Below are 10,869 nucleotides of genomic sequence, written 5' to 3' on the forward strand. Positions count from 1 at the left end.
CCACCACTCCTTGCAAAGGTGCTGTGTCCTGGCCTTCAGGAGGACTGTGGGAATCCTCACCGTCTCTCCGTCCACAGCGAGCCCTCCAGATATCAGCACACAGCCGGCAACTCACAAGACAAACAGCCTGACCTGGGAATTAAGAGGCAGGGCTCTCCCCAGGGCCATGTTACCGAGTTCCCACAATTCACTTTTTCTTACTTAGCCTCAGGCTGCTCATCTGTAATATGACCCAGTCTAACCCAGGTCTTCCTAAGGGCTCCTCCTGCTCTACTGGAGTGGGGGCCAGGAGGGAGAAGATGAAAGAGCTCTTTCTTCCACTGTACCCCTGGGCACCAAGCTGTGTATGGCGTATGCCTGACCCCAGGGACCCCTTGAATACTCACAGAGATGTTGCAAGGTGAATATCTTTGATACTTAAGTATCAAACAGCTCAAGAACCATGATGCTGAGTTCTTAACACATCCTGAGTTCAAGGTGCTTGCTAAGCTTCAGATGGAAGGATTTCAAGTGTGGCTCTTAGAGTGGGTAAGGGACCTAAATGCCTCAAAGGCCAGGCTCAGTACCATTAGGTTTCATCAGAAGGGGGAGGGGCATTTCTGGTAACCTCCCCAGCAGACCCTCTCCGCATGACTGCTGTTAACAGGCCAGATTCAATCGCCAGTCCCAGCAGGGATGGGCAAGTGTGATGCTTTGAGTATGGCTGGTGGGCAGGAGTCTGACCTTGCTTGGGATCCTGAGAGTCAGTAAATGCCAAGCTAGAGAGAGTCCCAGTGGCCATCCAGGTTAGGGGCTTTTGACAGGGTGGAGAAATGGGATTGGATTATCTGAGAAGGCTTTTCAGGATACCCCAGCTGCCCTGCATTTAGAATGTGGAGGTCTAAAGTGGGATTCAAGCACATGTCTTTTTGACCAAAGCTTCCCAAATGATCCATTTAAGAATCCCATTTCAAAGACAAGAGTTACTGATTTAGGCCAAATTTCTCACTTTTGGGGTGAGGAACTGAGGCTCAGAGAAAGGAACTTGCCCAAATCCTGTGGAGACCAGGTAGCAGAGCCAGCTCATATCCTGGAACTTTCACATGCTCCCATATGCAACCTCGACCCTCATCTTCTCTCCCCAGAGCTCTTTCCTGGCCTCCCCAACCTGGCTGCCTCCTTTCAATCTGTCCTAGCCTTTGGCACCAGCCCTCAGCCCTCTCCACAGCTCTGGCCACCCTCTGTCCTGAGCAAACGTTTAGCTCAGGCCCTCTATTGCCAACAGGGTCAAGGCAAAGCTCAGTAAACAGGATCTTGTGCAACTGGACCCAGCCCTCCTCACCCTTCATTTTTAGCCAGTCCCTGCCATGCAGCCTTACACACCCCCAAGTTCTGAAGACAGCAGCCTACATGCTTTCCTGCAGTGATGTCACTGTTCCCATTTCCCCGGAGAAATATGTCAGGCACTATTCTAAGTACTTTATATTTAATTTTCACAACAAGCCTATAAGTAGATGCTATTATTATCCCTGTTTATAGATGAGGCTCAGTGGTTAAGTAACTCAAAGAAGTTACACAAATAGTGTTCAGGGGAGCTGGGACTGGGCACCAGGGCATTCTGACTTCAGAGCCCACCCTCATAACCATTGCTCACTATGCTGCTCCCCGTCCTTCTCTCCTTCCAACCAATTCTGCCTTTATCCTCGCAGGCCCAGTTGAAAAATGTTTGCTGAGTGAATGAATGAATGAACGAATGAATGAATGAATGAAGATATTGTTGAACTTCGACATCTCACTGGACTCTCATGTGTTGAATGGTGCTCATTAGCACACATGGAAATTGCAGTCTTCTACCTCTCAGTGTGGTATAGCAAAGCACAGGATTTGTGCCAGAGTTCCCTATCCCGATTCTGATCTGGGCAACCTGTGTGAAGTCCTGTCTACTAACCTCCAGGGCAGGCGTCCGCAAACTACAGGCCCGTGGGCCGCATGCGGCCCCCTGAGGCCATTTATCTGGCCCCCCGCTGCACTTCAGGAAGGGGCACCTCTTTCATTGGTGGTCAGTGAGAGGAGCACAGTATGTGGCGGCCCTCCAACGGTCTGAGGGACAGTGAACTAGCCCCCTGTGTAAAAAGTTTGGGGACGCCTGCTCCAGGGTTTTCATTTCTCAACTGTGACATGAGCTCAGCCATAGTGATGTTAAAATATCTCCTTCTCTCTTCTCCAGCTAATAGTTACTGCACACCAGTGCAGTGTTAAACACGGCAGCACGAAATGCCGACCGTGGCAGAAAGACCCCTGCTCTCTGGGAGCTTCTAGATGGGAAGAAGTGTGAACCACCAGGAAATTACACTAGTGTGAGGTGCCTGCCGTGAGGAGTGGGCTGGATTCACTTGGGGAGCTCCTAGTTGGAGAGCCTGCAGGAAGTTAGGCACATAAAGTAGCAAAGAGTACTCTGGGCAGAAGGGGCAGTTAATGCCGGTGTACATGCAGGCAGCGAGCTGAACTGTGTGGCTGCAACTCTGCCCTCTGTGCTGGTCAGGACCCTGTGAGGCCAACTGAGACAGTTGCAAGTAACCCTGAGCATGGTGGGCCGTGCTAGTGTCAGAATCAGCAGCACCTTGAAAAGCTGGGTTCCTGTGACATCCTTTGGGGCATCCCTCAGTTTTCCTATTGCTATGAGGGGTTCTGCATGCTTCCTTCACAATATTTCTGAGACTTAAATAGGAGAAGCCTTCTTAAAAAAAAAAAAAAAGCTAAATGTCAGGGGAAAAAATAGGGGAAAAGGGTATGTGGGGGCAGAGTGCAGAAAGGTGCTGGAAAACATGAGACAGGGCTTTGAATCCCGAGCTGTTTAGTTTCTCGGGCCTTTACTGTGGATTTGAACTTGTGCTTGCAGGAGGTAGGGGGTCTGGTGCAGACTGGAGGACCCGAGAGGACACTGTGCTCATGTGGGCAATGAAGCAAGGCTTGGTGTGAGTGTCGAGCAGCACCAGATGAGAGGGTACTGCTTGGGTTCATGTGCTGACGCTGAGAGTGGGCCGGGATGGAGGGGAAAGAAGGACACAGTTGCACTGAAGCATCTACCATGTGTCTGGCCCTGTGGCGAGCATTTCTGCACACTCTGCAGCTCACAGGACATTGTTTGTCTCCTCAAAGCACTTACCTTGACTTAACCACAATTCCCAGTACCAGGGCCTGTGTCTGTCTTGGCCCCTGCAGTATCCCCAGTGTCTGGCACCTATTAGGTGCTCTGCAATGATTTTGAATGATCCAACTTTTTCTTTTCCTCTCCCCTCCCTTCTCTTAAATCTCACTTGGTCCTTTGGGTAACCTCAAATAAATGTGTTTAAGGTTTGGGGAGTTCATCTTTTTTTTTTTTTTTTTTAAGACTGGAGTATCACTCTGCCACCCAGGCTGGAGTGCAGTGGCGCATCCTTGGCTCACTGCAACCTCTGCCTCCTGGGTTAAAGTGATTCTCCTGCCTCAGTCTGGGGAGTTTATCTTAAAAACATCAGGAGAGTTGTGCCAAGTCCAGTCAGCCGTGCAACTTATGAGAAAGAGCAAAGACTCAGAAAGCATAAGTTACTTGCCCAGGGTCAAGTGGTGGAGCTGAGATTTGACCCAGCTGTGTCTGACTATCCTGCTTTTCCTCCATGGCTTGCTTCCTCTCTAAGTGAGGGAACTCAGAACACTTGACCCCAGGGCTGGACAAAGCAAGACCAATATTTCTTTAATGCTGGGCAAATGACTCCTTCCTTGTCAGTTTCTGTGCCCCGATCTGCAAGGATCAGGCTAAGGCAAGCAGGCAGGGCCAAGCTCTAGGCCACTCAGGCCATCCAGGAGGAGGAAAGAGGGCTGGAGCACTCCTGGACAGCCTTGGACATCACTGGGTGCCGCCAGAGATCTCTTAAAAGGCAGCTGCATGGGCTGAACTCTATCTGGTTTCTACCTATCCTCTGTAATTGGTACTTATTTTGTAAAAGATGACTAAGAAAACCTAGCTCCGGGCAGTTCTGATTTTCAAATTTCTAACTAAGAAATGTGTTCATATGAATAACTGGTTCAGTGTTTATTCTGAGAGCATCTCTTATACATTAGTCCATCCTATGCCATCTGTCCCAACTTGTTCAGTTACACAACTATTTAATTGAGTTAGGACTTGGTCCTAGCCTTTGTACTAGAGCCTAGAGAAGCCTGTGTCCTTGGCAGTCACATTGGAGTGGACGCGATACCAATTAAGTTCCTGTGTGATAAGAGCCTACAGACAGCTCCTTCCGTGTGCTGAAGGAGCCTGGAGAGGAAAAGCATGACTAAGTCTTGCTGCTCTTTTTTTTGCCTGTGCTGGTCTGACTGTGGCCACAGTGAGGTGGGGGAGGGGAAGCCAGTGGGGGAGGGACCGCCTGTTTCCCTTCTTGACGGGGCTGGACAGCAACCCCAGGAGGAGGGGAAGAGCAAAGAATTTCCGAGGTGACCACATTTCCCCCGCCTGCTTCCTACACCTAAAGGACCTGCAGTTACATTCAGCTGACTGACCACCCAGTTGTATCTTCTCTTTCTCCTGACACCCCATGGTAAAGGAATAAAGAAGGATTCATCTCTCATAGAAATACCATTCAACCCAGCACTCCCACTACTGGGTATATACCCAAAGGAATATAAACCCATTCTGTTATAAAGATACAGACACACAGATAGATGTTCATTGTAGCACTCTTCACAAGAGCAAAGACATGGAATCAACCCAAATGTCCATCAATGATAGTCTGCGTGAAGGAAATACAGTACACGTATGCCATGGAACACTATGCAGCCATCATAATGAATGAGATCCTGTCCTTTGCAGGGACATGGATGGAGCTGAAAGGCATTTTCCTCAGCAAATTAATGAAGGAACAGAAAACCAAACCACACATGTTCTCACTTATAAGTGGGAGCAGAACAATGAGAACATATGAACACGTGGTGGGAAACAACACGCACTGGGGCCTGTTTCGGGGACTGCGGGGCAGGGAGAGCACCGGGAATAACAGCTAAGGGATAAAGGAGCTTAATACCTAGATGATGGGTTGATCTGTGCAGTAAACCACCGTGGCACACATTTACCTACGTAACAAACCTGCACATCCAGCACATGCATCCTGGAACTTAAAAGTTGAAAGACAAAGATGGATACGTAGTGCACAGTGGGATAAATCGCATATAGTATTTATCCATCGCTAAGGACAAAGAGAACAGGATAGAGACAACAGTAGTTTGTGGTTTCAACCACTTTTTAGGTGGCAGGAAGCAGTTGAAGGGACAAATGGTACTTGGTTGGGCTGAGTGGAGGAAGTTAGCTATGGACTGTGCAAAAAGCGTATTCTCAGAGGCAGCTGCACGTGAAGGTCAAAAGACCAGGCCTCAGGTCCCATCGTCCCTGAGGTCAACATGACCTTGGACAAGTCACTTTCCTCTCATTTTTCCATCACAATATGAAGTGATTATACTAGATATGTGATTCTCACCTTCCGGTGTCCGAGAAAATTACCTAGGATTTTTTTTTTCTTTCAAACATGTACGAGTACATGTGTTTTAATTCTGATTCTGAAATGGGACTAAGGTATTCAGATTTTTGAAAAACCTTAAGAGCCACTGTTTCAGATAGTCTGGAAGGGCCCTTTCAACTTGGACAGGCCAGATTCTCACGTAGGTGTTGGTTTGGAGGGCGGCCTGAAGGAAAGTGTTGCAGGAATATAAGACTTTTTATGTGGCGTGAGGGTTCTCACAAGAGGCTGAGATCCTATCTGCTGGGTATGGCAGAAGTGCCTTTGTGGAGACAATGGCATTTGCCATGGGTAGGATCTTCACAGAGGGAGATGGAGGTGTGGGCTCTGCAGGGGGAGGTTACAGCAGGAGCAAAATCCCTAGAGACAGTGCAGTAAGTGGCAGTTACTTGCAATCAGGAATTGCAATTACCTGAATGCCTTGGCATCCTCTGAGGCATGCCACGAAGGACCACAAATGTCCAGATGAGTAGCTTGGTGCTTCATACAATTGATGGTGCATAGCCACTGCATGTTTCTGTGCTAGAGAGTGCGAGATCAGAGTACATCAGCCTAGCCATCACTCCATGTGATACACATGGGCCTCATGACTTCAACGCCTAGAGTTGGCTCCGCTACTTTTTCTTGAGCACCACTAGTGCTCTTTATTCCAAGCACTGCATAGGTCTTCATGACCCAGCCTTCTCCGGAGCTGTACAGCCACATCTCTCTGCAGCCACCCTCTCACTCCTGTCACTTTCTTTGCACCCTACACTTCAGCTTTTCCTGATGACTTGGAATGAAGTATGCTCCCCTGATGCCTTGTCGTCCTCACACAAGACCCGGCCTCTACTTATCATTCCCTTCTCCACATCAGGGCACAGGAGGCGTTGCTTAAAGAACATCCTCCTGGCTGAGGTGGTGGTTCACACCTGTACTCCCAGCACTTTGGGAGGCCGGGGCAGAAGGATTGCTTGAACCAAGGAGTTCAAGACCAGCCTGGGCAACACAGTGAGACTCCATCTCTATGAAAATAAAAAGTAAAAAATAATTATCTGAGTGAGGTAGTGCACACCCAGATACCTACTTGTCAGGCTAAGGCAGGAGGGTTGCTTGAGCCCAGGAGTCTGAGGCTGCAGTGAGTTTGCACCCCTACACTCCAGCCTTGGTGACAGAGTGAAACTCTAGAGAAAAAAAAAAAAGGCAAAATTCCCTGGCTGAGGCAGAAGGGTTGCTTGAGTCCAGGAGTTTGAGGCTGCGGTATGTTTGTACCACTGTACTCCAGCCTGGGCGACTAAGCGAGACTCTAGAAAACAAACAAAAAGGGAAAATTCCCTGGCAGGACTCTCAGACGCTAGTGAGTAGCTCTGGGTGGTTTTTGCTTGTTTATTTGTGAGTTGAAGAGAAGTGGCTCGAGGTCAGGCAGTGCATCTCATTGGTAACTGCCTTCCCTGGGGCTACCCAAGGACCTCGAACAGAATAAGCTATTGAAAAGTGTTGAGGCTTGAAAAAAAATAGAAATAGCAACTATCTAGGCCAGACACTTGACATAGAGAATCTTATTTAATTCTTATCGCACACCCTTGAGACATGTATTGCTATTTGCATTTTGTGTGGATATGCATTTGGGTAAGTTTATGTAATCCCTCCCTCATCTGCAGAACTGGGATTCAAATGCAGGTGTATCTCTGTCCAGGTCCAGACTCTTCTGCCCTGTGGGAGCAGCTGCATGCCTGGATGGAAGGACGTAGGGTTGGACAAGCCACACGCGGGTCACTTCCTCTCACTTACTTTTCTTAGCTTCCCACTCAACCAGGGCAGTTCCTACGCACTTTTTCAAGATTCTTATCAGCTCCTACACTTGGGGAAATTCCCAATGTCACCTATCAATCCATCACCACCACAAATACCACCCAGGAGAGGCAGGGAAAGGAGTTAACCACATGGTCACTGGGTGTGAGCAACTGTTCCCTGTCCCTGTGGCTTCTCACTTGTGCCTCCCACCATGACCTGGAAAACTCCACCTGGTCTCAAAATAAAAGCCCTCGGCATTGCAGAATGGCACAGTGGTGAGCTTGCAGCTTCACCAGACTCATCGAGGCTGCTCCAGGAAGGCCCAAGCCAGACCACCAGGCATGCAGATCATCACCATGGCCCTGGTGTGCTTGCTGCTAGCTGGGATGTGGCCACAAGATGTGGACAGCCAGAGCAGTGAGTATGGCAGGCACCACTTTGCTTCTCTCTGGGGAGAATAGAAATGTGGTCAGCCACTCTGGGGTTGAAGCAGGCCTCACCAACTCTTATCTCCCCTCTTCCTATCTAAAGAGGAGGAATGGCGAACTTGGGTGGGCTGGGGGTGAGGGCCAGTGGGAGAACCGAGTTGGGGCAAACAGAGAAATGAACTTCCAGCTTCAGTACAAGGCAGCTCTGCTTCATCCAGGCCCAAGGGAGGGAACCTGTGAGGTTACTTAGGTAAAACTGGGAGCCCCGAAATCTAGGGCAGGGCCTGGATGTAGCTTCTACAGTGTGACAGACACCAAGCAGACTCTGAAGGCAGGACCAGGGCTCTATCAGTCAGCTGCACTTGGGCAAGTCACTTTAGCTCTCAAACTCTGCCTTCTCTATCAGTGAAATGGAGGTGATGATGTCTACTCTCCAAGGCTGTTTGGAGAATACCAACCTAGTAACAGCCATGAAAGGGGTTGTGAACAGAAGAACTAGGAGGAAGAAGCTGGAATTAGAATGCAAGTCTCTTAGGGGATGAGGTGTAGGAGGAGAATGCACAAATGGACAGAGTGGGGTTTGGGGGCTCAGAAAGAGCGGAGGATCAGGGCAGGAGGGGATTTAATAGGCTGAGTAGGGAGCTAGCTAGTTCCTGGGAGCTCTTCCCTTGTCATCTCATCAGTTTGGACTCCTTGGACAATTCCTAATCTTCCCCAGGTCAGGTCTGTGAAGTGTGGACCACAGTGTCCTGCATCAGACTAGCCAGGCCCCCAGGGGGTAGGGCCCAGAGCCCAGAGCCCTTGGACATGCATATTGGGGCAGAACCACGCACATGTGGTGAAATACCAAAACTGGATGAGCTTTTAGAAACCAGGCTCCAAAAAGTCTCATTTTACAGATGAGAAGTCTGAGGCTGGAGTGGAGGTACCCTTTCATCAAGGCAACTTGGTTGGTGTGTGGGGAGCTCAGATCTGAACCCCAATCTTCTGACTCTCACCTAGACCCAGAACGAGGTAGCTGATGACACAGAGCCATGCCGGCACCCTCTAGATGTGGTCTCCAAACCAGGGCTTGTCCTGGGGGGTGTTTTTTTGTTTGTTTGCTTTTTAAAATTTGTGCTACAGGTGGGAGGTTGAGAAATGGATGCAAACCACCATTTATGTTTCTCTTCTAGTGCATGTGTCCTTCTCCAGATGTTGCTTCTCATTTGTGAGGAAAAAGATTTCCCTGGGGGCAATCCAGTGTTACAGAAACACCAGCTCCAGCTGCCCGCATCGTGGTTTCATGTAAGTGATCACCTGTTCCATCTCTCCCTAGAGAACAGAACCCCGCCAGCCTGGAATTAGAATAGTGGACACTAGATGGCAATATTTCACCAGAATAAGGTTTCTAAACCCAGCGCCACCAACACCTGGGTGCAAGTCGCGCTTGGGCGCTAGAGGGAGCGCTGAGCTTCCTAGCAGGTTAAGAGGGATGCATCTGTGCTCCTGCAGTGACTTGTGTTTCCTGAAACTCCAAGGTGCCAAGTATTATATCCCAGCATTATAGGCTCAGAGGAAGGAATTGTTTAACAAAAACACGAGGGACTATTGTGCCGTGGAAAGAGCAAGGGAACCAAGATTAATTCCTGCCTCTGGATTGGGAACCTATAGTCTTGGGTAACCTTGGACAGGTAACTCCTTTGTACCTAATTATCTGTGTATCCTTTTGTATTCCTTATCTGTAAAGGGGCATAAACATGATACCGGTATCACAGGGTCTTTATAAACTTAACTGGGGTAGCTTTCACAAGCCAGTCAGTATTTTAAGGCCCTTTCATGTGTATTATCTCTGCCAATCCTCTTGGGACACATATTTTTGTGATCATGAAAAGTGATGTTCAGGAAGATAGAGATATTTGTCTAAGATCACCCAGATAGTAAGAAACAAAGTTGATATATAGATTGGACAAGAGTCTGGTTTAGGAAATAAGAAGATCAAAAGAGAAACACGCACACACACACACACACACACACACACACACACACACACAGGAGTCCAATCCAACAAGCAAGATCCCAGATGGACATAGAAACATTAACGCTGGAGCAGAGAGCTATTCTAGGATGGAAATTTTTTATCCCAGCTAATCATCAGAATGTTTTCAGGGTCTTCAGCCCCACCCTGATACAACAAATTGAAACCAGCAGAAGGGTCCAGGAAGCTCAATTCATAAGCTCCTGGTGCATTGGCTCTTTCCCGGCATGCAAGCAACAGATCTTGTGCAGCAACTTCATTTACAGAGGGGAGCTCAAGGCCCAGCAAGAGCAGCCTAGGGCACCTGGCAGCAGGAAGAGATGGGGTTTGTGCGGTGCCCACACAGTGGTGGCTTGGGTGGCTCAGCCCTCTCTCTTGTTCTCTGTTCACAGATTCAAGCTGAAGAGAGGCAAGGAAGCCTGTGCCTTGAAGACAGACAAATGGGCTCAGAAGTACGGAGAAAAGCTGAGCTACTGCCCGCCAGAAAGAAAATGAGCAGATTTCTTTCCATCATGGGCTCTGGAAATCATGTGGAAATCATGAAACCCCCAGCCCTGCATTGTTCCTTCTGCCCCATGTTTGCTGGGACATGGAGGATCAGCTTGGTCTTCATAAGCTATGTTGTCACACTTTATATATTTAAATTACAGAATCATCAACCCCCACCCCTCTGAGTCTCTTGGATTTCAGAGTGAAAACTTGATGGGCATTGAGAGGTGGTGGGCAGGGGCTGAAGGATGGGGAAGGAGGAGGGAGGCTTGTTGTACCTGGTGCCAGGGGAACTGAGCTAAATTAGTGACTCTCTACCTCTCAGTGGCTGCCTTTGTCCTGGGAGTAAGCTTTGACTGGGGGTGGTGGTGCAGATTTTCTGCTTCCAAGTTTGGCTGTCAAGAGGGGTACAGTGGAAGAGAAAGCTGGGGTTCACAGCTGGGCCACTTTTGGGTGCAGGACTCTCCTTCTTCCTGCCCTGCCCAGAGGGCTCAGGGGGTGATATTATAACTAAATCACAGCTGCCCTATCTGAAGGGGATCATGTGAGATTCTCTGCCTATGAGGTGGCCAAGGGCTAAAGAGAGATGCAGCAAGTTGGGGTGGGGGTGGCGGATCTGGTGATCGAACCCAGGGCT

The 10,869-nt window shown here is 49.0% G+C and overlaps 1 protein-coding gene across 1 annotated transcript; it reads left to right on the top strand.

The window, feature by feature from the left end:
• Nucleotides 1–7,639: 7,639 nt before the first annotated feature.
• On the top strand, nucleotides 7,640–10,238 carry CCL1 (C-C motif chemokine ligand 1). The gene is made up of 3 exons (XM_003933033.3): nucleotides 7,640–7,715; nucleotides 8,902–9,013; nucleotides 10,136–10,238. Exons 1-3 carry the CDS (start codon nucleotides 7,640–7,642, stop codon nucleotides 10,236–10,238), a joined length of 291 nt encoding a protein of 96 aa, XP_003933082.1.
• Nucleotides 10,239–10,869: the final 631 nt, after the last annotated feature.

Source organism: Saimiri boliviensis, chromosome 17 (assembly GCF_048565385.1).
Source record: "Saimiri boliviensis isolate mSaiBol1 chromosome 17, mSaiBol1.pri, whole genome shotgun sequence".
In the NCBI taxonomy this organism is placed as follows: domain Eukaryota; kingdom Metazoa; phylum Chordata; class Mammalia; order Primates; family Cebidae; genus Saimiri; species Saimiri boliviensis.

Excerpts from the sequence above, each read along its gene's own strand:
- CCL1 (XM_003933033.3), top strand. The coding sequence starts at position 7,640 with ATGCAGATCATCACCATGGCCCTGGTGTGCTTGCTGCTAGCTGGGATG. Across the intron at positions 7,716-8,901 it reads AGATGTGGACAGCCAGAGCA|TGCATGTGTCCTTCTCCAGA; the intron begins GTGAGTATGGCA and ends TTTCTCTTCTAG. Across the intron at positions 9,014-10,135 it reads TGCCCGCATCGTGGTTTCAT|ATTCAAGCTGAAGAGAGGCA; the intron begins GTAAGTGATCAC and ends CTCTGTTCACAG.